The 27,975-nt window shown below is 45.6% G+C and overlaps 2 protein-coding genes across 2 annotated transcripts in view; one reads left to right on the forward strand and one right to left on the reverse strand.

Annotated features, from left to right (window-relative positions):
* The window catches only part of LOC144116204 (frequenin-1-like), a 485,524-nt gene extending 460,112 nt beyond the window's left edge, over positions 1 to 25,412 (reverse strand). The window contains exon 1 of the mRNA XM_077650930.1: positions 24,507 to 25,412. Within this exon, the coding sequence (XP_077507056.1) occupies positions 24,507 to 24,600 (94 nt within the window). The 5' untranslated portion in view covers positions 24,601 to 25,412. The remainder of the gene's footprint in view (positions 1 to 24,506) is intronic.
* LOC144096152 (uncharacterized) lies at positions 5,705 to 8,200 on the forward strand. Its single transcript, XM_077629461.1, has 3 exons — positions 5,705 to 5,857; positions 6,118 to 6,732; positions 8,018 to 8,200. The coding sequence occupies exons 1-3, from the start codon at positions 5,705 to 5,707 to the stop codon at positions 8,198 to 8,200; spliced, it is 951 nt and encodes a 316-aa protein (XP_077485587.1).
* Positions 25,413 to 27,975: the final 2,563 nt, after the last annotated feature.

The following is a 27,975-nucleotide window of genomic DNA, read 5'->3' on the forward strand; positions in this document are numbered from 1 at the left end:
GTTCTTTATATTTACGCCAACGCCATTGACGATGCTGATGATATATATATATATATATATATATATATATATATATATATATATATATATATATATATATATATATATATATATATATATATATATATATATATATATGAAGTGGTTTGGTGAAGGCCCAATACTTAGCAGCGATTGACTTACACTGTAGATATATAGAGCATCTGACAGGTGAGCAGGATGCCTATTCCGATGACGTCTCAAACATTGACTATTCTGAAAAATAAAGAGCAAACTGAGCAGCGATGGAATTCAAAAACAAGGAGAAGAGTGCTGCCGCAGGCGCTTTCTCACCAGAACAGAAGTTGGCCGCTCGGGCGTAATATTCTCCACTAAGTCTAATCTGAATTAACCACTTAACCGCCAGTCCCCGGCGGCTGCGGTGCACCTGGCTAGGGCGCCAATTAGGCCTTGCTGCGACTGCGCATAGTGTGCTAAGAATTCATACATATGGACGATGTCGCTTTTGGGAACTCAATCTTGGAAAATATTAATGGGGAGACTTCACCGGGTGAAGGTCGCCAGGTTGTGATTTTTGAGGAGCTATCGGGCTCCTGCTATAAGTATTCGAGAGCTTAAGTGAACAAGAGGCGTGCACATGCTTAAACGGCAGCCTCGTATTCTCTCTGCGGGACATACGGGAGAGGAGTAAACATCATGCTGGATTCTGGATGAGTAAACCTATACCTAGATACGTCGGGAAATTCTTCACAACTGGCTAAACGGTGACATTCATAGTAAGCAAACCTAATAAAAGCTACAAACTGAAAATAGCGCGGGTGGATTCACTGATATCTCTTCGCTGTATGCGGTGCTGGAAACCTAATTTTCCGTCCAAGAGGCAGTGAATAAAGGCACTACACTATACTGAAACGTTGACTTCACCCAACTACGAAGGTAAAGGAGCAGGAGGCAGGACTGTTAGTACTATTTACAGAACGAAATAACTCCTTAAGCATATATATATATATATATATATATATATATATATATATATATATATATATATATATATATATATATATATATATATATATATATATATATATATATATATATATATATATGTATATATATATATATATTCGTTCTACGTCACACTTGCTGCGGTATTACAGGACGTGCTACGTCCACCGCTATGGATGAGGGTGGCGCTGGGGAACACTCTCAAGGTTCACTTACACGCAAAACATAAATACCCACGACAGCAGCAGATTGGACAGCCGTCGCCGTATCTCAGTTGGTAAGAGCACCGGACGCGATATTCGGAGGTCGTGGTTTCGGATCCCACCGGCGGCATGGTTGTTTTTTCTGCTGGTTTATAAGTAATTTTCTTTAAACAAATTGATTGGCATTAGAAATTAAAAAAAAGAAAACATTCCCCTATGCACCTTGGTTTCGGTGACTACTGGCTTCCTTCATATGTTTGTCAAACGAGCCCCTTATTTAATTTGCCTTGTCTGCTAATATATATATATATATATATATATATATATATATATATATATATATATATATATGTGTGTGTGTGTGTGTGTGTGTGTGTGTGTGTGTGTGTGTGTGTGTGTGTGTGTGTGTGTGTGTGTGTGTGTGTGTGTGTGTGTGTGTGTGTGTGTGTGTGTGTGTGTGTGTGTGTGTGTGTGTGTGTGTGTGTGTCGCAAGCGCAGAACAAGAAAAAAAATTGGCAATCCAACAAAGGTGGACAAGATATCAAACCACAATGGAAGCCCATCCCGACATCGTGCATAATGGAAACGAGTTAGATAAGGTAATACCCTTTGATCATCCTAGTAGTTATGTGGGGACAAAGTTTGCCATCCGTGACCACCAAAAAGTTACTACAGACCTATACAAATGCCGGGATGTTCGTATCTCACTTGATCTACCGGATACATGCAATGTACGAACATTGCGAGTTTTGCGAACCCTGATTTAGGCTGTACACGCCGCTTGTTTTCCCGAGATTATCCTTCGAATAATTAACTCGCCTCCCCAGCGTTAGTGTGGATTAGTACATTAACCTTGTGTTCAATCCGCACCAAGCCTCGTTAATCAACACCCTCAAACCTGTTCCGGACATCGCACTGTAGAAAATATCGGAAGAGATAGGAGCACAAAAAAAGCACACTTCACAAGTGGTACCCCCTAGCAGATTCATTTCTTCGAATTCCCCTTACGATTAGAAAATTCGTGCTTTGAATGCTCAGAAGAATATGTCCGCTTCTGTTGCTCGCCATTAGGTACCGGAAATTACCGCTTCAATAAATGTTTGCAGAGTGCAAACCAGTATATCGCAAGAGTTCACCGTGTTACGGGCAACCGCGACACAAATGAAATGTATGTCCTTCAATCAGTCGTTTTTTTTTTTTTTTGCAGCGAGAGCTGCATGTATGACATCTTCGGCGGTTTGCCGACTCGCAGGTCTGTACGTGCGATCACGTGGCTACTACGCCAGATCACTGCGCACTCGCTCGGCCCGCTTGGCATTGACAATGGAAGCTGGGGGCGCACAAGGGGGGATTCGCCTCGGCTCTCCTAGAAAGGAGCGGGTGAGGGAAAGCGCGACGGAAGCGAGGAGTCCATGATTGCGTAGCCTTGATTTGCCTCCAGCGAAATGGTGGCGCCACTGGCTGATTATAACATTTAACTCCATGCTCAATAGCGGAACCCTCGAGCACAACATAGCTTGAGGCACGAGCGTCCCCACTCTGCCAAAGCCGCAGACAGTGCGCGTCTGCGTAGGGGTAGACTTTATAAGGAAAGAGCAGTGGGTGGACACCTGGTCCGTGCCGCGAAGGAAGAGATTACAGATGGCGTCGAAAATGCAGAGACTAAGAAAAAAACTCGATGTTTAGACTAGCCCTTGATGAATTTGGTTTGGTTTGTGGGGTTAAACGTCCCAAAGTGACTCAGGCTAAGATGGACGCCGTAGTGGAGGGCTTCGGATAATTTTGACCACCTGGGGTTCTTTTACGTGCACTGACATCGCACAGTACACGGGCCTCTACCATTTCGGCTCCATCGAAATGCGACCGGCGCGTATTTCGGGTCAGCAGCCCAGCATCATAAACACTAGTCACCGCGGCGGGTTTGATGAATTTCGAGATGCACGCAACATGCGTAAACGTTGTGATTTCTTTTTACGAAAAACCTGAGACTAGAATTCCCTGCTCCTAACTAAACTGCCGTAAGCATCCGCTCAGAGAGGTTCGAATGAGCCACCGAGAGCACTCAGTTATTACAGCAAGAGGCTTTACAGCAAGAGCTGTTAGTGGCAGATTCCATCGATTCCATGGCGCATGCAGGAATCTATGTGGCTGTAGGAACTCACTGGGTCATGTACATCACATTACCAATTGCTTTTTATGCCGAACCTTACGTAATATGTATAATTGGCGCGTAAAAGAGACAAGACGTATTGAAATTCCTATTCTCACACTTTCCTCGCCGATACTGCTCACACTAACCCTTTCTTTTGTGCATGTGTCGCATGTCCTCCGCATGAGGATTATGTGCCGAATTTGGTGTTAAAAAAGGATTTCTAAAGACGCATTTTTTTCTTTCCGCGAATCGTTATTTTCATTCCAAATAATTAGACGGAAAATTGACGATCTTGTGCAGCGCCGAGTTCTTAAGTTTTTAATTACAGGGCATTAAATCATAGCTCCGCACAAAAGACAGGAACAACGTGAGATGTTTAGCATAGCGCGTACCGCCACCGCTATCACCTACCGCGTAAAACGTACTGCGTGCATCCATTGCGCGTGCGCACATGATTGCGACGCTGCCAGTGTGCCCGTAACGGACGGGCACGTGGCGCCACCTCGCGCCATCAGGGCGATCTCCGCATGTGCAATGACGGCCTGCGGTAAGCGGTGATGGTACACGCAGTGCTAAACGTCTATCACTTGCGTAAGAGTGCGAAGCGACAGGACGAAAAAAAAAAACCCAGAGGACGATTACGCTACTCACAAATGCGAAATTTGAGCGCAGCTTGATTCTGTAATATATTCAGGAAGAAAACTTGGACAACGATTAAGCTACAAAGCTTTAAGAGTACAATGCGAAACACTCTGATTTGTCGCACAAACGATTGCACTGAACGAACGCGCCTCAGTCGTTTAGAACGGCTCTGTGCAACCCTTTCCTGACTTAGCGTCCTATCCCGCGCTCGGTGCTCCCTGCCAGAACGCGTTGCAACGTGCCTGTCTCACAGCTTCACAACGAACTACGAGTCTTCGTTTCAAGCGGGCCAGGAGTCGAGCGGCCCGCGCATTCCGAGTATCGCGTGCCTGTTCCTACGGTAAATGGCGTGGACTTCACAAAATGCCTCCATAGACGCCCATGTACTACATGTTGATTGACGGTTTGACTACCTATTAGAGGCTAACTATAGGGGTTTTGTGGTAGATCATACGCTTATCTGGACATCATCAGCCACTCACCTGTGCTGCAACTTAGGGATCACTAACGTTCTGCAAGGAATCGCCTCACTTGTAGTAAGGCAGCGCGTCATTTTTCACAAACCCTCCAATGTGTGCCGTCGGTTGAGGCATCGGTTCTTAAAAAATGGCGTCATCGCTTCGGCGAACGCGGTTTTGCGATGCGCACCTCTTCTTTGAATCTTTCCTCTCCTATCTCTTTCAACTCTCCTACTGTCTGCACGTGGCAGCGATTGTGGCTCAGCTCGAGCCAGTGGGAAGGCCCGTGCAGTTTCCTTTCTGTTCTTCCTTCAGACACAATAACAACGTCTGAAACGGAAGGGTTGCGGTGGTATCTGCCTGCTACAAAATCGACTGCTGTCGCTTTTTCACAGGTGGTTGCGGCGCACGTTCTAAGTATGACGACTATCTGTAGAAGTGACTACGCAACAGTCGGCAGAAACTGAGCGCGACCCCTCCCGCCTGCCCCTGCGGGCCCTCCTGCTCCACTGTCCACCTTAAGCTTCCGCCTTTCTCTCTCCTACAGTTGCTCCATCCTCCACCTTTTGGTTCTCGCCCCTTCTTTATCGCCCTACTCTCCTTCTTGGTGGTGCTCTTCGCTTTGCAATAGCTCTGCCGGTTACGCCGACGGCGACGACAAGCGAGCCAGGACAACACCCTGTACACTAGCTAAGGCCTCTCTATATCCTCCTCTCTTTTGGGGCTACGTCATCACACTACGACGGACCAGCTCTCGGCGCTTTCGAGGAGCGCCCGTCGTGCCCCCACTTTCTCCAACCGGTCTCCGTGATCTTGGTGCAACAACGCGTGCGCGGAGCAGTACCAGTCAAAGTATCGAATTTAAGTAAACATTTTCATGCTTTTCTTACTGCTTTGCTCCAAAAATAAAAATGTTATTTTGTAAAAATTTATACTTTTTGTTGAACCGCTTATTTTGGAAGGTAATATTGTTTTTTTGTACGTGGTTTTGGCATACTTTTTCGTTTTCGTACAGAGTGCTCGACTGGAAAATGCGTTCGCACTGCGGTAAACATCAGTGGTTCCTTCATTTCGTGAATGTAGTTGCACGGCTTCGCATTTCTGCGTTTCTTTTTTGTTCGTGCAGCGTGTGTCACGAAACTCAACGCTGTTTAAGAGTTAGCACCGGTACGGTAAAGACGTCGGTAACGATGAGGAAGTACGTCTGTGGCGGGAGGTGTGTGTCCAGTGTGCAGGCTGTGATAATGCCTGAGGATTGCTGCGTACCGCGGTGCCGCGGGAACTATGATGGTGGTGAGCGTGTACGAGTCTTCGCCTTCCCTTCGGACGAAGCAAGAAGAGCTGAATGGATTAGAGCTATCCGCCGTGCGGACTTCACTCCTGGAAAGCGGTTAATGGTAAGGAAACATTCCTTTAACTGTCGTTGTTACTCTTCCCTCAGTTGCATTGAAAACGCTGCGGGCAGCATGTTTCGAGATAATTCCGTAGTGCTGCCTCTTTTGGACCGGGTAAATCTGTGAAGTCGTAGCCAAATAGTATTGCTGACATCCAGTTCACACAACATTTAAAAGAATTTCTCTCGTACTGTCATGCACTTGTCTGATTTTTAAACTTCAGGTTCTAGAGCTTTTACTGTCTTTGTTTTTTCTTATCCCAGGTCTGCGGGCACCACTTTAAACCGTCCGACATGGTAAACAGAACAAGCTACATGGATGCAAAGATCGGAAAAGTAATTGAAGTGGCGCTGAAGCTCGTACGGTTACGACCTGATGCTATTCCAAGCATACTTCCGGACTGCCTGGCATATCTTTCTGCCCCAAATGCTAGCACGTCTCGCGAGGCCCCAAATGAAAAGGGGACGCGCGGAGAGTCAGCTGCGTCACAAGATGCCATCAGCTTGTCTATTGAAGCACACCAGGTGGAAGAGGACCGAAACAAAATTCACAACTTTCAGGCGCTGTTGAAATGTATACCATGTATCAAGGTCTCCAAATTCTGGACGGTGGTTTCCCAGCATGACTTTATACTCTTCCTCAATCTGACTGTAGATGGTGCCCAAGCAATCAAAAAGTCATTTAAAGTCACCGAGGACCTCTCTCTAAAGCTGTATTTTCATGATGTGGAGGTCACCAAACTTGATGGCGTGGAGATCATTCCAAAAACTGTGAATGATGTTCGGTGCTTGACAGGTCTGTTGGATGCCGTTGAGAGCTCTGATAAGGCTCCTGCCTTCCGCCAACCTGAAGACAAGACAGGTGGCATATTGAAGCTCGTGCTATCTCTTCTTGAAGACGCAACAAATCAAGAAATGCAAGACAAAACATTGTCAACTGCGATTAAGAGCTTGGATAAGAGCAGATGCTATATAAAGTTTCTTCCTTGCATAAATCCTGTTGAAAGTGCAACGCTCGTTCTGTTCCCTTACGCGTCCATGTTGCCATTTTTCGCTCTCATGTCTTTCACGAATACGCACCAACAAGCCGAGCTGCAAGTACTTCTTAATAAACACATCCTTTTTTATGTAACACAGCTTGCTGCAATTTTATCAAATCGAAAGGCATCTGCTCAGTCGCTCAGTTCAGATGCCATGCATGGAGCTGTAAGCTGTTCTCAGAGCCATCCCTCATGGCAGTGTTTTTTTGCGTGTGTTTGTGGAGGGGGGGTGAGCGTTTGTTTGGAAGAAAAAGGTTACAAATAGTAGTTAGATCGCTGGCAAACAGTCGGCGCTAGGTGATATACCGCACGGTTCAATTTTTGCACGAAAATAATTTCCAAGTCCGCGTCATGCAACGAGCTATTAACAAAAATAAAGGTATATGTGAACGCACAGCGGAATATGAATGCCCTGCAGAAAAAGAAATGTGCGGACTTTGAGGCAATATTGGGCGACAGTAAAAGATAGTGAATAGCCAGCATATATTACTAATCCGGAAACCGCTAACTTTCAGTTTTTAAATCTATTCGCCGCGGACCGTGTACCGGGAATGACATCATACATATGTGCCAGCATTAAATCATGGGGCCAAAATCTTCAAAGGACGATTTCACGTAGCGCTGCAGCTACACAAGAACGAACGAGCGCGCCGCACTGTCCCTCCATGAAGAACATGAACTCCGGCGCCCGTCGTAGTGGGACTGTGATGACGTCATGGAGGAGCAGAGAGGCCTTGCCTAGTCTAGAGGGCCTTGGCCAGGAACGGGCGCCTAGGAGCTGCGCTCTAAAATGTAAGAAACATGGTAGCGGAGCAAAACGGGCAGTACATTAAAGCGATCCAGAAAATACGTTCCCCTTTAAGCGCGTTAGTTCGAAAATGAATCGGCGCGTGCAGCCGTAATGAGTTTAGTTGAATTGAGTCAAAAAGTAATCCAAGCCTGTGCGGTTCGTTTGAACCGACACTACACCGCATCCTCCTCCGCTGCTATCACCAATTGAAGGGGACGCGGTCCATGAGCACTGGGTGCGCAAAGAAGGGAAACGAACAAGTGCGCGCGGCAGGGCGAGAGACTGTTGGCTACGGCAGTGGGCTTGCTCCCTCCTCGTCCACGCATTCGCCCAGTGTGGAGTGCGGCGGATGCACACGAAGCAGCCGGTCAAGGTGGCAGCTAGCGGCCGCGCTCCTCGTGCCTCGAGCCGGGCGGCCAGAGACCCACGCTCTCCGGCCGAGGAACAAAGCAGCCGGTCGTTAGGCGGCCTGTTATTGCGGGGAGTCGCCGAACACGCGACGGAGCGCTGCTATTGAGCGTTTCCGAGGCACCGCTGAGAGCACGCGCGAGCAATGAAGGCGCCTCAGCTGGGGCAACGACCATTCCAGAAACAAGCTGGCGTTTCTGAACCCTGAGTCCTATCTGCCTGGGGTCTCGCACGTTTGCCTGCTCAGACTAGTAAAGACGCTAGTTGCGCCAATTGGACAATATTCATTCCATGACACACCGTAAACCGAGAATGGCAACTATAAACCATTGGTCGAGCCATAACTCTCGACCAAAGTCACAACAGAAACTTTCCAGATATCAGGAAACCATATAAAGGTGCTCATACTTGTGAATATAAGTAATAGCCTTAAAATTACATGCTTCAACTCTCCTGTACCCATTAAAGGTATCAAAAACTTTAAAATAAACGAAAAACAATTATGAGCCTCGCGGCGCCCGACACTGCGCCGCCAGGTCACGGTTGTTTAGATCGTTTATCTCTCAACGTCACAGGTCTGCGGTTTATGGTCTTATTTTGCTGTCCTTGGTTTTCTTCCTATCTATTCTGCTGGTAGGTTCTGCTTGTGTCTTCACTTTGCAGTTGCCTTTGGCGTGGTTGTCATTTTATCGATGCGTTAGACATTGTGTAGTTGCGTGGATATGAGCTTTTTTCGTCAACATAATACTCTTGAGAGGCACCGCTCGTCCTGTGGATTTATATTAAGACTGTCATTTGGCGCTGTGTGTTCTAAACTCAGTCTAGATGACACAGATAGCAAGTCCTGTCCAATGCATTGTGTTTGGTGCAGTGGAGCAGAAATCATATGATACTATTAATCGGTCTCTAAATCTACGGCACAAAACTCCTATTCAAGAATTCAGAGCGTATGCCTCGATTAGCCCATGTGCTGTAATGATCCGCAAATCTCAAGGCTAAGTGCAGACATAGGCTTTATTTACGCGTACAACCGGCCTTCGTGGATTCCACAGTCGAGCAGCAAATGCCATCTAGCGGAACTCGTACTTCCGTGTCTGCACAGAGCCCACCCTCGACGCAGCTTTGATAGCATTGCTGTGTACATCAACCGCTTAGAAAACATGCTAAAAAAATTATCGGCAAATTAAGTCTACGGATTTTTAAAAAGAATCGGCGAGAAACGTCACACGCGCAGGGAGCGGCTGGTTAGCGGTGACGCTTACTGCACACTCGTTGCTGCAGTCTTCCCAGCACGAACCTCGTCCGAGATGGCAGTTACATTGCCAGTCATCATCGCTTTGTTCCTGACACGGCTATGGCAGCTGTGCGTCCTTCATGGCCCGTGGCGGAACTCTCCCAGAGTCTTCCTTATTTTTCGGTTTCTATTTTGTACTTGGTTCCCCGCAGCCTCGAATTCAGTTCTCTTTCTATTCCGCGTTAACAGGGCAGTAGCCCCTTTTTGGGCAAAGAAACCATGGTATATCTCTCTCACTGTGTGAGCACGTGTGCTTGCGTGCGTGAGCGTTTGCGTGCGTAGGGGGTACATTTCCGGGCCCCCTCCAGCACCGGGAGGTGCCTCCTCTTGAGACCCTTCGTTAGGGTGCACCTCTTAGCACCTCCCGTATTCTACGAACCTCAGTTTTGCGGGGGTTCAAAATGAGCGCCGTATAACGGCTTCCGCCGCAAAATACAGCAGCGCAATTGCAATAAACACTCAGTAAAACGAAATCCCCAGGATGATTCCAAATAAATGATCTCACTTTTTTTAGGTCATAGAACGTTGTGGTTATGAGGGTTGTTTTACTACTCTTTACTATTCCTTATGGAAACCTGTTTCCCCCTCCATTTCGATGCGGCCGACCATCTCCATCGGTGTGCGTCGGGACAGCACCGGCTGGGCGAGGAGGGCAGTCTCCCTCATGGGAGAAAGAGAACGGCGACGGGAGTGCCACCTCGTAGGTTACTTGGAATTCTGCGGGGCCGGGCAGACTCTTCGGGGTCCGGCCAGCGTCACGAGCGGTTGTAGCCGCAGGCTCTCGTCACCTTCCGCGGGAGGCGCACGGAGATCCGTCGTGCCTTGCCGCTGGACTTCTGGTTTCAGACAGCGAAGGAGCGCAGCAAACGCGCTCTCTCGTCACCTTCCCCAGCAAATGCTCGGGGATCGCTTTGCCCCAAGAACGCGGCGCGCGGGAAAACCCGGCCGCCATTGTCGGCGCATGCAAATGTTCGCCGCCGATACTTCCGAAGTCGCGCCCCTGCCCCAGCCGGTAAGTAGGAAGTCCTTACATTGCCTTCTTCCGAGCAATGCCTCGCTGTTGTTTTGTAGCTAGCTAGCCCACTCTGTTTATTATTCCAAGTGCAATAAATAGCATGTGAGTGTTCACGCTTTGTCGTCCCTTCCCTTTGTCCCTCGAGCACGAACCCCCTCTACGGTTAGCGAGCTGGAACGCTGCATCCGCGGAGTGGGAGTGCGGGTGGGGAGGAAGGCTGGTCCCCCTATATTTCCACAATGGCGCCAAACGAGGGGCATGCTCGTGGGACGAGGGACGACAGTCAGTTCGATTCGTGGAATGCCCGACTGGATATAATCAGCGTTAGACCTGACCCGAATTCGAAGTTGCTAGCAAAGCTAAGATGGTTTCTTGATAGCGAGACCGAGCCGTCTACGGAGAACAGCAAGCCAGAAGCGAGTGAATGCGGAAGCCTGAAGGGTGGCCCGATTTTTCTTGTATATAGTTGTAAATATTCTCTGTTCTGTCTCTTTGGCTTTGGTAGCCGGGTGCCGTAATAAGCTGATTTGGATTGCAGTCGTGATTGCAGGAAAAGCGCCGGTGCGCTGCAACACCACGAGAAGCGGTGGGCGCCGTTCGCGTTAGGGTCACCTTGGCAGAAACGTATCTCCTCGTGGCGTTGTGTTCTAGCTATTGTCCTTGGCCCTTTGTTGGCACCCGCAAGTGTCAGAGCGAGTAGGTCTAAGGCTCTTCGGGAGCTGCCTGTCGCTTTTGGGAGGACATAGTCGCACCGTGGCACAAGCACGCGCAAACGGGTTTGCTTGTTTTATATTTAACCTCGCTAGAGCCGAGAGGTCTCGCTCAAATAAAGTTTGCTCCAATCTGATCCAATCGCTCAGCTACAGAGAGCTGACTTTGTTCGAACGAACTTGGTATTTTTTAGGGGCTGCGAAGCCCCTAACACAGTTCAAGTGAGCTTAACACCACCATGCCGGAAAGCGAACCGCGAATGTGCTTCGAGCGAAGAGAGCCAGCTACGTTCAAATAGACCGAGCGTTTGGGCGGTGCCGGATAGAATTGTTTGGCCAGTCGTATTGCTCCGCATTTTGCCAAATGGTCAGTTTGCGCGGAATCCATTGTTTTTGATTGAAACTTCTAGAGATCATAGGAGCGATATGCAGAGTTCAGGAGAAGCTGCCCCGGCCTGCTGTCTTTTGTATGGGTCCCTTCCTGCTGCCTTGCGGGCGTGAATCATCGAGCTGCGGAGTCTCCAGCGAGCAGTTTGCAGCGGCTACGAGAGCGGGGGGCCAGACCCCCCCCCCCCCCCCTTTTCAACAAAGGCGCGTCGGCGCGAAGAACGCCCTCCCGGCACGCTAATTTTGGATGCCTGCCACAGGACAACGACGGGTGCCCGGTTACCTTGCTGCTCGTCGGATGGCCCCCCCGGCACCCCACCTGTACGAGCTGTCTTGCAGTCGTTACCGCAACGCTCGTAGACACTTGCTCGTTGGCATCCATGGATGAGTTCAACCATGGGCCAACATTTAAGTAGGGAGGAATGTGGAAACCTGTTTCCCCTCTCCATTTCGACGCCGCCGACCATCTCCATCGGTGTGCGTCGGGACAGCACCGGCTGGGCGACGAGGGAATTCTCCCACATGGGGGAAAGGGAACGGCTACGGGAGCGCGATCTCGTAGGCTCGTAGGTTACGCGGAATTCTGCGGGACCGGACAGAGTCTCTTCGGGATCCGGCCAGCGTTGTGAGCACGCTCTCGTCACCTTCCGCGGCAGGCGCACGGGGATCCATTGTGCCTTGCCGCTGGACTTCTGGTTCCAAGCAGAGAAGTGGGCGCCGCAAACGCGCGCTCTCGGCGCCCTCCCGAGCAAATGATAGGGATTGGCCTTGCCCCAAGAATGCGGCGCGCACGGGAAAACCCGGCCGACATTATTGGCGCATACAAATGTTCGCCGCCGATACCCCCGAAGTCGATCCCTGCCCCGGCCGGTAAGTCTGAAGTCCTTCTTACGTAGCCTTCTATTTCCGAGGAATGCCTCGTTGACGTTTTGTAGCTAGCTGGCCTGCTCTGTGTATTAATTGCAAGTTTAATAAATAGTATATGAGTGTTAACGCTTTGTCCTCCCTTCCCTTTGTTCGCTCGAGCACGACCCCCTCCGCGGTTAGCGAGCGGGAATGCTGCATCCACGGAGTGGGAGTTCGGGCGGGGTGAAAGGCTTTGTCCCCCCTAATGTTTCCACATCCTTCAACCGGTGTGTGGCAAAAAGAAATCGAACGGCTGAATTTAGCTCACCGCAGGACGAAAAAAAAAACAGTAACCGCTACTGGGGTGAGCTAACGTTCCGAATATATGAATAGGCTTCCTTCTTCTTATGTTTTACCACAACAGAGATAGACTAGGCGCACATAGAGGACAGAAAGAAACGGAGTTGCCGGCTAGTAGCCTGTTGTACATTACAAATGTAAATGCCGACAGATGCATGGGAAGGATGCCCGCTGCATAAGCTACGTGTTTCTTTCTCACGTGAGTGTCCACGTTTCCGCTCTCATTGTGTAGCAGGTATTTGACAAACTATGCCCACATGAACTCCTTCTGCTCCGAAGCAGCTCCAGATGCGTTAGCTAGAAGACCACCGCAATGTATTTGTGATTACAAAGAATTTCCTTCTGAAAATATCGCTAATAATTTTTCCACACACTTCCGGCAATCTATACCGTGTTTTTTTGCTCGCTCCTCACCTGCCTCTTCTTTTCTGCGTTCGCAATCAATTTAAAGCGGTTATTATTAGAGTGTGCAGTCTTTTTTTTTTAAGTTTCACTCATTCGGCATGTTCATATATAACATTTCCATTTTCTTGCTAACGTGACTGAATGCCAGTGTTAATTTGCATTGCGCTATAGTCTCCATATAAATTACTCTGATTACGACTGCAGCCACCTGCTATAAGCCGAAGAATACATAAATGCTACCAGCTGTGCATTTTCTAATTAAGAAGTCGGCATCAATTTTCTCCTCCCTGTTAGACCTTGATAACAGAATACGTGATCCACCTGCCTGTAGCGCTGTACATACCTTGTCTATGCCCCTATTCTCACTTAGCCTTGCAGAATTCTCGACTTATAGGTCGACAAGACACGAATGGTGGAAGGACAGTGGACATACCAGTGCTAGCACCTGGTTATGGCGAACAGAACAGCGCAATATAAGGAGACCATGGCAGGACGCTTCGCATGCGCCCTTAATTTGCGCAATAATATTCAAATCATGTCTCAGCAACTCGCCCAGACAGCCAAACTGGTCTTCTATGCCATCTCTTTGAATGTCTTGACACGCCTAAAACAAATCACCTACCCTAGGTTTAATCGATAAGGTTCTAGGTAATTGTAAGGTTTGGTTTAACTTGGTTTATGAGGTTTAAGGTACCAAAGGGACTTAGACTGAAGGATGTCGTAGTGGAAGGCTCCAGATAATTTCGACTGCCTGGGGTTCTTTAACGTGCACTGACATCGCACGGCACACGGGTGTCTTACCATTTCGCCTCAACAGAAATGCGACCGCCACGGCCGGGATCGAACCCTTGTCTTCCGGGTTAGCAGCGATTACCATTACCATTGAGCCACCACGGCGGCAGACATTGTAGGGTTAACCGCTGTCGTGGTGATAGTGCACAGTGCATGAAAATCTTTATATGGGGACGTGCAAGTGCACACCAACATGTCTAGGGGGACGGAAAGAAAGTAACCTGAGAATATTTCGTGCCGGAGCCATAACTCCATGTTAAACATCACAGACACTATGGAATTAAAAACGTAGAGACAAAGCATGAAAATGTAAACATAATTTTGAGCTACAATACTCTCCCTAGACCAGCACAAAAAAAGGTAAACTTATAAGCGTTAATTAAAACGTATTTCTTAAGTCTATTGTTCCCATGCTTATAGAAGAAGCTTTGCAGCCGTAGGTTCAACAGTACTTTCGTTATGACCGCTGCCAAGGTCTCTCGTTTTGGAAACATCCAACGCAGTATTACGCATATGTAAAGAGAAATATGACCTGGAAGAATGAATATTGTTATTAAATTGACAAATAATCTAATGATGAAGGTTTGGTCGCTGCCAGAAGGAAGCTAGCTAATGGCCATTGACAGCACCCCTGACGCGACACAATTCTAGAAAAAGTAACTGCGGGGAAGGAACTTAAACTGGAGAAGTGGTGTGTTTTTGTAAAATGAGGCAAATGGCAGATGTGCATAGTAATGTACGTCGGTTCTGGCCAGGATATACTCCTTGTGGAGCACACTTATGAGAGGTGGGTTAACGAACAACAAATTTCGGAGACTAGTTACGAGGAAACAACTGAAAAGAAGAAATCAAGTTAATTTCTTTTTGGTCACATGTGTTAATAAGAGCAGATGAACTATAACCGACGAAAACCATTGAAGATAGAATTCTTGTAATGTGAACAAATTGATTTAAAATGCCAAAAATACACGACATTTTACTCACCTCTGCGAAATGAGAGGCTCTCTTACATTTTGCCACCGCGGTGGCTTAGTGGTTATGGTGCTCGGCTGCTGATCAGCAAGACATGGGTTCGATCCCGGGCGCGGCGGTCGCATTTTGATGGAGAGGAAATTCTGGAGGCCTGTGTACTGTGCGATGCCAGTGCACGTTAAAGAGCCCCAATTGGTAGAAATTTCTGGAGTCCTCCACTACGGCGTCCCTCATACCCTGAGTCGCTTTGCACGTTAAACCTTATGAAACAAACCAAACGAATCATATTTTACAGTTGTAATCACGCATGGTAGTTTTGGTATCATTATTTATCAGTGGATACACGATGTGTATTGAAACTTATAATAATGTGCAGCGCACCCTAATTCAACCCGGTACAGGTAGAAATGAGGGAACGAGACAAGTGACATCTTAATTTTGCACTGAATTTTGAATAAGATACGTGGAAGTAAACGAGGTGGCCTACTTCTTTAAGGCAAAATGAAAACTCCAAAATATACTATTAGCATTAAGGGAGCCGGAAGAGCTGAAGGGTCCGAAAGGAACGAGAATGTCCTAGGAGCGCTTTTCTTTCTGATTTTAGTATTGACTTGCCTAAGGCTGTTTCTCCTCCTGTGATATCTTTCGCCTACCACTCCATTGTTCAAGATAAGAAGAAATCCCTCATTAAATAAATTAAGTTGCAATACAGCCTTGAAACCATTCCTAAAATATATGAAGACTGGCAAATGTCAATCAACCTCACCAGGTCTGTCTGTATGTCCACTACTAGAAAGAAAAATACCCAGCAATTTTGTTGCTGCATACATGGTACCGTGCTCGGAAGGGTAAATACAGAGAGATAGCTAAGTTTATTATTTACAAGAGACATGAGATGGAACAGCAGTTAGGGGAAATATGTAATAATATTAATAAGGCGCTATAGAGTCTCAGATGAAATTTACATAGCACAGCACCTGAAATTAAAAAGTTGGCCTTAAGAAGCCGACCGCGGCGGCAGCGTTTCGATGAAGGCGAAACGCAAATGGCGCTCGTGTGCTGTGCGATGTCAGTGCACGTTAAAGATCTCCAGGTGGCCGAAATTATTCCGCAGCCAGCCACTATGGCATCTCTTTTTTTCTTTCTCATTTCACTCCCTCATTTATGCCTTTCCTTACGGGGCGGTTCGGGTGTCCACCGAGATATGTGAGACAGGTACTGCGCCATTTCCTTTCCGCCAAAACCAGTTCCTCCAAAACCAGTGTGGGGGCCTGCGGCCTTGTCAAGCTGCCTTAATGACAGCTTTTTCTGCTGGCCTCCGGCATCATGTACGTGTGATGCAAATAAAGTTATTATTATTATTATCATTATTTACAGAACACTAGTTTGACATATTCTACACTCCATGGAAACTGTCTGGGATCCTTATAGAGATAAGAGAACTCTATAAAATGGAGAAGGTTCAATGTTTAGCCTCTCGATTCATTTTTAGCGACTGTCGTCAACTGCCATCTAGATCACGCGTCCTTGTAACGTCATCACACCCTGTCAACCATGGCAAGTGGCAAATGATGGATTATTGGTCGCAAGAGGTTGTTCGGGAAAAGCTACCTCGGTCCCTCAAGCCCCACCGGCAGTTGTGTTTCAAACGGCTACATGCCGGGGCAGTGGCGCATCGCTTAAATTGCTGCACCACTGCGGCAGTAGTGGCATGACTCCCCGCGATCTATGAATGTAAATTACAGAATGACCTATTCCGCATATATGGGCACGTAGGCAAAACCTAGGCGACAGAGGAGAACTTGCGTGGGAGGGATCGCTAATGCAATCGCATTGTGCTCTTAAGTGTAGGTTGAGCGTTGTGCGATGGTGAATGTAAGACCAGTGTTCATGTCTGCGAAGTTATACGCAAAGAGGACCCCAGGTTGCTGAAGGGACCCATCAATGCCATCCCGTTATACACTTAAGACGGATGTTTAGTGTCCCCTCATGTTTTTTGCCGTTGCTTGTTTCCTCTTTTCTTACCACTCCTCTAGAGGTCCTTCAATTGGGCTGACAGTCGAAAGGAAGTGACGATGACTTTGTTGATCAGCTTTGCTACACATTCCCCAAATTTTTCACTGAAGCAGATGTGAATGAAGCAGCTTAAACTGCTCCTGCAGTTTGCCCCCATAGCTGCAAATGCCAGATATGATTATTAACGTCAACAGGTCAAGCCACTTTAAATATTATGAAATTTACGTCAACGCACCCGCCTACGTCGTTGTGGACAAACACTCCAAAGAAATCATAAGAAATGATAAACCGGACCGAGTTATCCAAATACCGCATAATATAACTGATATCATGCATATTCATTGAAAATAACCTCCAACTGCATGACTGAATTCCTATAGAAAAAACCTTTCTCTCCCCTTTCTAGCATGGGCCGGCAACCAAGAAACACGTTCCAACATTTCATTCCTTTTCCTGCAGCCCTATTGTGCTAATGCAGGGGTGGGTGTAAACGTAACAATGTAGAGAATCAAGGAGCACAACAATGGCGAACAGCAGAGACAATGTGAGTAGATAAAAAAACATATGCAAGGAAAAGCAATACTATTCAATAGCCTCTAAAAACAGTTTTAAGGGAAGAGATCGTGTACAACCAGGTAAAGAATTCCAGCATTAGATTACACGCGGAAAGAAACTATACTTAAAAGTGTTCGTACGGGCAAAATAAGGAGTGATATTTAGGCTGTGGTGACTTCTAGTTTAAGATGGTATAGCTGGGATTAGATAATCATTTGAAGAGGTGCGGCAAGAAGATTTAACGATAAAATGCAGAAATTTTAAGGACTCAGCCCTTCGTCGAGCTGAGAGCAGTTGCAGGCCCAGTGATGAAAGTGATGATATGCAAATAATTTGACCGGGATAGATATTTAAGTGACGTTCCGTGCCTTAGATGAAAATTCCCTCAATTAGACCCACAAAATTCTTGTTTCAGGCCCTCCGTCTGGCAGGTTGAATGTTGAACGAACTTTGAATTAGACACTTTTGGTTCCTAATATCCTAGAAACTCCGCAAAAATTGCCTATCCTCCATGTTTTACTCCCGAAGTATCCTGAAAGATGTGCGATTTGTTCTTCTAGGTTTTATGGTACATAGGCAACTAAGATCATAATGCACCAAACGCACCATGAAGAAGGGTAAATTCCCTTAAATTCCTACGTACGTATTCGAATCTTTTATTCAAACTTCATGATCTCGGTTTCCATCAACAGTGCTTAATTGCAGAAGGTCCTATCTAGATACATACCGACAATCCATCGATTTCGAGGCTACTTTAGACACTCTTTGGAAACTCTGGTCTACCCAAGGGCAGTGTCCTAGGTACTGTTCTTTTGTTTAATATATGTGAACGACTTTGCGCTCTGTGTGCATGAATGTATGCGTTTTCATTTATTTACAGGCGATTGCTTCGTGCTCAAGGTTGTTAGCTGTATAAATGATCAAATTGTGCGTAATGAAAGTCTTAATGCTATTCCTAATTGGTGGGATCCCTATAATATTAAACAATCTTGGCATAGCTGTCTTATGCGCGTCACGAACAACAATATTTTATTTACCGAAAAAAGCTACTAAGGAGACTCCGTTGTCTGAAACTGTTTGAAATGTATCGTCGTAATAGTTACCAATCAATTGAGCTGCCCGCCCATATTAATAATATCTGCGCAGCTGCCCATCGTAAACTCGGTCAAGTCAGACACAGGCTGAAGTAGTGCGCCTTAAATGTGAGGTTGCTTGCCTATCATTCGTTAATACGATCTCATTTACAATACGGTTGCCAAGGCTGGGGTCCTTGCACTCAGAAATACAGTAATAAGCTCGAGGAAATGCAAACATCAGCAGCACGCTTCACACTTATTTGCAACAATAGACGTCATTTCCAATCTGGATTAATGACGCGTATAATTAATAACAACATCTTTATAGCCTTGGAGAAACAGCCCTCACCCAAGGGCCCTTGAGGTATCTAATAAATAAATAAATAAATAAATAAATAAATAAATAAATAAATAAATAAATAAATAAATAAATAAATAAATAAATGAATAAACTTCCCCTTTGAACTCTGACATTGTCAATTCCGTCTTAACATACATGAACATACTCCGACATACTTGAAGCATTCACCAATTAGGGTCACAAGGCATTAACATTCTTGTAAATGATCTCGTATCTGCACCCACATAAGCAACTTTAAATATTCATTCTTTGCTTGAACTGTAGCTGTATGGAACAACACCTTCCGCTTTGTTTGCAGCCAAAAGTGCGCTTTCTGCGTTTGAAGGGCCTTTTGACTAGCAGCATTCTTTGCTCATTTGTCGAAACTCGTTTTCCCTTTTTCCACTTTTTGTGTTTTCTTCATCACCTGTACTAAGCATCTACGCTTAACATTGTGCAACGCTGGTTTACTGTATTGTACTGCACTCCTGTTTGAACCTTCGTATCATGCAGCATTGAACCAATTAATAAATAAATAAAGTAACAGTGAGTTCTAGTATTGTCAAAGTATACCTTTAAGTCGAACTCTCATGGCTTGTTTTTACGGTGGAAGCTAATAAGTTTTCATTTATTGCATTTTTTTCAAGAATGTCTCCTGCAGTGCAAACCCGGAACTAGTGAAGCCACGTTTGAGCGATGCTTGAGCACGCTGCGATTGTTAACGAAAAAAAATCATTAGTATCGTCTACTTACAAAGAAATTATGGACTGTTTGGAAGTGTTGACGATATGTTTTGATACGACATATGAAAAAAAAATACACTAGCAGAAATGCTTCAGCAAAGAAATATTGGTACTATCGCTTAGGTGAAAAGCGAAAAAAAAAAGGCCTCAAGAGAGACCCTTGAGGAAAGTTAAATTTTATCTTTTATCCTCATCTTTTGTCATCAAGCAGCATATATTCCAATCTGCAATTACGTCTGCTAAGGTTTAAAATTTTTGCAAGAATCTCCCAAATATATTATTGTTGTAGAGGAAGTTTTCAGGCTGAAATGAATAAACGTTTTAGAAAATTCTAATATATTTTGACGTTAAGATGAAAATTGGTCATTAAATACGAGTTCAGAGAGTTATGTTTTAAACAATGCTGCCTGGGTGGATTTATAAGGAAAATCTGTACTGACAAGTCGGAGAGCTGCTTGAAAATTGTGTTCTGCATAATTAGAAGACAAAGCAAATCTTATTTGAGAAAATTACTATCTGTATTCGGTTTTCTTTTTTTATATCAAGGTGACGCAGGGAGTTTTCTTTTTAAGAAACTCTCCTCTGGAAAGCAATTCATTACGAATTAGAAGTCAAGACATTAGTGATAAACATACCAGGAGTGTTTGTACCACCACATACAGTCATAACGTGCTCGCGACGCGAGTATGTTGTAATAGAAGTTATAACAATGCAAATATTGAACGGTGGCATGGCGATATCCAACAGATTACAGCCAATGTATCTATTACTCTTAGGTTATGAGAAGTCAACGTGATTACAACTAATAATTGTACATTGATTTTGTCAGCGAGCAGAACGAAGTTCTAATGGCTTCCAGTGATTTGAAATTGAGAGTGTTATTCGCTTTCTATAGGTTTTTACACCTTCACAGTGTGCGGTAGCGTTGCGCATAGATCAGTATTTTAGGCATCAAAGGTATCAGCTGGCCTGTTGTTGGTTATTTATTTTAGAACTTCTTGTGTTCTGCGTGCTGTTCTTGATTCCGTGCTACCAAAAACTTCACGAGAAATAGTTTTTTTTGGATAATGAATTGGAGTACGTCACCTGTGAGCCACTATTTTCTGGATCAAATATATCTTCCAACTTCTACTACTGGAAATACACCTTTAACAATATCAGCATTTTTCTAAATAATACCATACACAACAGAAAGCTATACTGTTTCAACTGCAAAACACGAGTGGTTTTAGAAATTTATAAATAAAGGTTACCAATGCCGTTTCAATTGGTTGTTCCAGATGTGTAAGCAGGAAGTTTGATTTTCTTGCTACCAAAATATTTAAATAGAGGCAATAAAATTCTTAATTCCTCGCAAAAAATCTGACAATCACTTTTGCCGAGAAATTTGTGAAAGATGCATCGTCACGTTTCAGTCATGTAGCTTATTCGAGTGCGGAAGTCAAAACATTTTCGAATCCGCAGGGCATAGCCTTTTTTCAATTAATCTTTTCTGTTTTAGGTTAGCAACGGTAATGTTGGTATATAATTATGTGTATGACCAGGTACCATAACCTGTCGTCTGTTCTGGGTTCCCGAGAGCTCCTAGCGCTTGCCCCTTGTCACCTATTTTGACTTATAGAAATTAGGTCCTATTTCCATTAGAAGATGTAGGTAACAAGTGCTATTGCAATACTCTTTCATCGACAGTCGTTCTGACATCTATTGCAAACATTTTGTAGAACATTTTAGCAAACTAAGTACTTTTGAAGAAACAGCTTAATAAATCCTAGTTATTCATGCTTGAATACTATCTAAGGCTGGTCAAATTTATGTAAAGAATTAACTTATCACTCAGACAGCCTAGTGCTGAGCGCACCACTCGGCATTGGAATGTAGCTACGCTTTTTCGCGTGCGATACCAACTTGGCTCATAACAACTATGCTTGAACTTCCATATTGGCTGCTAATTTACTTTCACCTCGGTATAGCGGAACAAGCGACGATGAATCCACCTTCATGGCCACCCTCGGAAACGCTCCACAGGTGAATGATGACGGCGTTCAGCATTGCTTCTTCCCGCAACATAGGGTGATTTTTGGTGGCCTTCTGCAGATTCTTATTTCAAAATTCTCAGATAAACAGCGGTTCGTAGGGTTCAGATGGATTTTATAGCCAGGCGGGCATGACGTGCGTATCAGAGCTGAATAATTCGACTACTAATTACATAAAATTAACTAATCAACCTTTCAATCTTTATTTTAGGAGGCAACACTAAAATGCGAAATTGACATATGTGAACAATGAAGGTGAGCCCGGTTTTTAAATTTTTGACATCAGCAGTGTGGTCCGAAATACGGAGCGCCGAAATTACACATTTCAGAGCTCGTTGACTTGGCCTTTCTCGGTTTGATATTTATAAAATGGTGTCGCTACTACTAATATCATCGCCGAAATCGCATGAAATGCTTCCATATCTAATACTCGCTATTAAAAAATGGGAACAGTACCTATTTATAAATGTGCAACATGGGAAAGGCAATTCAACAGCCTACTCAAAGTGCGTCTTCTTAACGTCCGTCACATCGAACAACATTGTGAGATAAAGAGAATTTAAAAACTGGGCCGGCCTTCGGCGATGAAAGCCTTCACTTTCGTGATGTAATCTTGGCTGCTGAAATCAAAAACAAAAATTGATTAGTTGACCTCAGGTAAATAATCCTATAATTTTAAGTTCGATCACGCACACAATGTGTGCCTTGGTTTGTCCCAAAGTGACCGTGGATTTGGAGACGTCGTGGTGAAGGGCTCCAAATAATTCCGACCACCTGAGGTTCTTCAACGTGCACTGATATTGCACAGCACTCGGGCCTCTAGAATTTCGCCTCCATCGAAATTCTACCGCCGCGGTCGGGATCGAACCCACGTCTTTCAAATCATATGTTGGCCAGACGGGCAGATGCCCTAACGACCGCCTCAAGGAACACAACAACAACGTGTGTAACACCATGAAAGGGCGCCTAGGCATTCATTGCAGAGATTGTGACAGCAAAAATTGCCAGCCGGAGTTCAAGAAAACCAAGGTGATAAGTAAGAACAAAAGTCAGCTATCGAGTGAAATCATCGAAGCCGAACAAATCGCCCGGTCAGCAGACACATGTGTTAGCAGCCCCTCTTTGGCAATTTCATCGAAAGAACTGGACTCTTTAGCCACATGCAAGTGACAGCGATGGCTCCTTCACTGTCATGAATGAATGCGTGTGTGTGTTGTTTTTCTTTTTGTTGTTTGGCGGCCACTTATTCATTTCCACGGTAGAAGCAATAAAATTTGCCTTGCAAGTCAGCGCCCGTCTATGTGTCTTCCGGCTAGACAGGAAGTTATTTACCTCGCCGCGAATGAAGAAAGTCGTCGCGCAGTGTTCGTCCGGAAGCAGTCGCTGTGTTGGCAGCGCTCCTGCTGTGCGTACACAGCGGAATCACAAGACGCTCGCGTCAGGCAACAGCCCGATCCCCAATTGTAGCTCCGAGGAACAGGGTGCAGTGAATCCGGGCGTGGAGGAGCCAGTTTCAAGTAAAATTTGTTTCTGGTTTAGCCGGCGCACCTTCTTCTAGGCAACCAAGTTCAGGGCAACAAAATGCGTTCGATAGAGAGACATGCACAAAAGGACGCTAATGGCCACTCCTTTGTGAAAGCCATCTGTTGCACTAAACTTGTTACTTTATTTGATTCCTCATGCGCATGCTGTATACCTTCAGTGCGGGCAAACATCGCTAGACAGTGACAGTGTTAAAGCGGGAACGACAAAAGACTTAAGAGAGGGAGAGACACGTTTCTGTAGCTCGCGCTATAGCACCTTCGTTAATATGCACAGCCAACTAGTCGCTGTGAAATCGCGAGATATTTTGCGCGACAGACATCACATGTCGAGAAATCTGGTTCATTTATGCCATTTGGGGCCCATAAAGCCGCGTCGGCGTTAGTAATGCACGAGAATTTCAACCTCTCTTTATAATTGATATTTGTTCTTCATGCGCACTTATTAAATGCGTTCACAGAGAACACATGTTTGATGGTACTACTTAAAAAAAAACAGTGGCTTGAGAGCTATTCAGCCAGGTCCTTTATATTTAAGGACTATATTGTGTAATCAGCAAGTGGCACTCATAAAAGAAAATAAAAATATTAGATCCGCCTGGGAAGTACGATTCGGCTTCCCGGATGCATATGATGACGCCACGGCACTGACATGCTTGTGCACGCACTACTGAGTTGCGTCCACAAACACCCAGTCGCAAAGACAAGCGGCACAGGCAGCGAAGACGAATGGTCTCGCAGAGATGCAAAGCTCAGCGGAGATATTGTCACTGGAGGCCGCAAAGTGACTTGCGCGTTTCCTGCAGGCTGCGTGCGTGCAGTTATAGGAAAAAAATGGGGGGGGGGGGGGGGGGGGGGGGGTGGAGGATGGGCACGTTAACAACACTTGAAAACCTCTAAATGTAGAACTGACTTTAACCGAGTGGCGTTGTCTTTCGTAAAAGGGGTAATTTTAGTGCTAGTCGATAGGTAGCCTGGGCACATCGAAGTGCGCACTGAGAGCGGTTGAGGAGGCGATGCCGGAGTGCCACCGTTTTTGTGCCAGAATTTGTACTGCGGACAAAACAAACAGATTCACCAATGTGACGAGCGAGTAGGAGTCTCTTTTGATGCCCTTCTGCCTAAATTACTGGGCTCTTTTTAGTTGACAGCGCCTTTGATAGATAAGCACTCGCTTAGCACGGTTTCGAAGATGAGAGTCTAAAAAGCAGTCTAGCATCGAAGTCAACTGGAACGAAGCCTGGCACCCCGTCGAATTCGACATTTTTGCTGTGAGGAAGTACAAAAGTGACGGCAGGGGAGCCCTATGTGGGTCAGAACAAGTACTCACAGTAGGTGGACTCCTCGAGTTCCTTGATCTCGTCCTTGGTGAGCTTGCTGGCCCGTTTGCCCATGATTCCGAAGAGGTGGCGGCCGTGTTCCATGGCACTATGGCGTCGGCATCAGACGGGGGTCGCTGTGAGCCGGTCCTCCAGCCTTCCCACCATTGGGCTTCGCCGCCTCTTCTTCCACACAGGCACTGGGACAGCAGCGGCGGCGAAAATTGGTTTGGCGACCACGGAATGTTCCCGGCAGTAGTGACTTACTTAACTTGTGCTTGATTCTCTGAGAAAGCCAGTGTGTGACTCCTAAACTTAGAGCCTGTCTAAATGCTCAATCATGTGCAAAATGAACACTAGTCCGTTGAGTAGAATCTTGCAGTGGAGCCCTCCGTCCGTTCTGGCCCACAATCACCAGAACCAACGAGCAGTGCGCCTCTTTCACCTCTGGCAGAGATGTCCCGAAGATGCCTAAAACAAGCAGCACCGCTTCTCGTAGCCGCACAACGATCTCGCAGCTCAGTCCTCGTTTTCTATTCAAATTTGCCGGCGGTTTCTCCCAAGCTCCACGGTGGATCACAGGCAGCTTGTTTCTAGATGTTCACGCTCATACGAAAGTTTTTGAACACCCCAGCCGCTCAGCTTGCCGCAGGTTCTCGCTGCCGCTTGCGTGCCCAGCGCGTTCAAGGACAAGGCGAGATAGGCGCAACAACTTCAAGCGCAGTGCTCCTGGCTGGCCAGCGCAGAAAACGACTTCCCGCCGTCCGCTTGCGCGTCCGGTGTTGCGGGAGCGGAGCGAGCCCGTCCTGCGAGGAGGCACACGGGCGAGCTGCGTCGTCAGTTCGAGCGCCGTGCACGCCAGCGCAGAGCTACGGCCCAGCCTGACCTCAGGTTCGGAGCTGCACTTGGGGAAAAGCGCATGGGAAAGGGTGAAAAGGAAGCGAGAAAGGGAAGCGGTACTGTCCCGTTGCCAAGGGCAACCACGTGCCGGTCCGGACTTTCTTCCCTTCCTTTTATTCCCCTCTTAGCTCCCCTCTTTTTTTTTCCCCTTTCGCTCTCTGGATTGCCAGCGCCCTCTATTGCTCTTTCGTAGAATCGTGACTGCGTCCGTATTGTTGATTTTTTCTTCACTAACGTTCATGTAAGATACTTACTGGTTTATGCAAGCGTTAGAGCTACGTCAACGGAGCAAACACTGATTTCAGCGAGGGGTACTTCAGGTTACATGTCATTCCTGCCGCCAAACTACTTACAGAGCAGCCTGCAAACTATGATGGGACACAACTTGTTGATTGCGAAAAAGCGCTGCATTAGTTGTCATTACCGGCTCATCCAATCACTGCTCTCATCCAATCACCCTTCTAGAAGCGTCGTACATGCGCTCATAAATATCACCACAGGTGCCATAGGCCTTCAAGGCACGACTGACAACATACCTGCAAATCAGAAAGGGTGTTAAGAAGGAAGCTGGTGTCGCTCATTTGTCTTTATTTCTGAGCGTGCGATGCGTCAAGATGCAGGGTTCAATGTATATCTTACGAGGAACAGAAAGACACATGAAGCCCCCCCCCCCCCCCCCCCCCCAAATAACAATAATAAGTGTTTATTTATAGCACCAAGGAACAGCCAAAGCTTTTCTGCTGGCACACTTTAGATACGAATGAATAGGACAAATACAGTAGAAATACATTACAAGGCATGAATACATGAAATAAACTATGAGAACACTACTCAACGACCAGTAACATGAAGACTCATGTCAAAATATTATGGTGAAGAAATTGAAAGTCATAGATATTAGACTTACCGGACTAGAGGAAGTTTCAGAACAAACAGATCCATCTCCGTCCCATGGCAACCTAATGCACAATATGACAAAAAGCGACCAATTTTGTGCAGAACGCTGTTTTCAGAATAACAAGAGAGAAAAAAGTCAAAAGGAAAACTCGTGCGCAAATAGGGCCGATAAAAAGTTTGAATACAAAAATGAAAAGAAAAAAACGTGTTGTAACTACAAAAGAAAACTAGGAACATAATGACGCTGATCTCGATATTAGGGCACTGAAGTGAATGCAAAGGTAAACTAAAGCTCTAAAAGGAAACAGAAATCAAGGCGGCAAAAAAAAAAAAAACTCTCATATAATTTGGTATTGTGGGGTATGCTAATGTATAGCTTGAGGAACGTATTACAATGAATGACATACTTTGATAGTCAACAGTCAAAACTCAGTCAATTAAGAGAGCGAACATGCGTAGTGAAAATAGGAGCGCAATAAAAATGCGATCTGAAGTTCGTAGCATAAGGGAAATGAAGTACAGGCTCGTTGAAAACTGTGTATGGGCAAACAATGTGGTAACTTTTGCGGGTGTAGAGCAACCCCTTTGTTTCTGCAGTCTTCAAAGCAAGAAGGCTTTTTTAAGCCTTCTTTTCTGATGGTGTATTTAATTGGAGAGCACTTGAGTGAATTCTATGGTAACGTTTTAATTATTTTTATTTCACCGGCACATATAGGAATTTTTACTTGCACTACAACTCTACACATATTGAACACGTAAACTCTGTTAAAGTGCTTGGCGCATATTTTACAAATACACTACAATGGGACGAGCATACAAATTTGTATTGCAAAATATCAGTCGTATAACAGGCATACTAAACCGAAGCCGGTATCTGCTTCCAACATCAGGAAAACTTTTATTCTACAATGTTCTTTTTGCTCTTCATATCAATTATTGCCACCTCGTATGGGGCACAAAGACGCATTCAAACCTGAATAAGCTGTTTCTAATTCAGAATGAAGAGAGCGCGTGCAGTAGCTAATGTCCAATTCACTCAACACACCGTTCGCTTATTTTCAAAACACAACATGCCATAGGTACAGCATATATTCACTCGCACTCGTCGACGTAAACACAGCCTGAGCACTAAGCAAAATGATGCTACTCGAACTAATCTATCTAATCTAGAAAGAAGAATTCCCCTTTGTCACACCAAAAGATCAGATTTTTGGAAACTACCTTGCTGCCGATCGAACTTGGTTACAGATGTTAAAAAGCACATTGACACGAATACTTAACACCCTTCATAACAACGGCATTGACACATTTAAGGCGCACCTTCCCAATCAAGCTCTTTTTCATCAATTACTTGCAATATTTTTAAATAATAGTGGAAATCCCTGCAATTATCTTGGATATTGTCAAATGTGCTGTGTGTGATAAGTGCTCTATGTTATCTGCCGTGGGCATTCAAAATTGTCTACTTATGTATTCTATTTGTAATTTATATATTTACGTTTCAATGTGTATGCTTTATGTTTTTTGTATTACCGTTTCATGAAGTAGGAACCGGTAGTCTCTGTGTTTCGATTGTATCCACTGTTTTATTTGTAATTGTGTGATTGTGGTCCTCTCGTCTAAACTGTCGCTATGTCTAGGGGGTTGAGTGCTGAGAAGCCGCTTGCTAGCGGCTTTTACCTG

This window comes from Amblyomma americanum, chromosome 1 (genome assembly GCF_052857255.1).
Source record: "Amblyomma americanum isolate KBUSLIRL-KWMA chromosome 1, ASM5285725v1, whole genome shotgun sequence".
In the NCBI taxonomy this organism is placed as follows: Eukaryota; Metazoa; Arthropoda; class Arachnida; order Ixodida; family Ixodidae; genus Amblyomma; species Amblyomma americanum.

Bases quoted from the DNA above. Each gene is read 5' to 3' on its own strand.
- LOC144096152 (XM_077629461.1), top strand. From the start codon at position 5,705: ATGCCTGAGGATTGCTGCGTACCGCGGTGCCGCGGGAACTATGATGGT. The intron at 5,858-6,117 runs GTAAGGAAACAT...TTCTTATCCCAG, and splicing joins CTCCTGGAAAGCGGTTAATG to GTCTGCGGGCACCACTTTAA. The intron at 6,733-8,017 runs GTGCTATCTCTT...GCATTCGCCCAG, and splicing joins CAGGTGGCATATTGAAGCTC to TGTGGAGTGCGGCGGATGCA.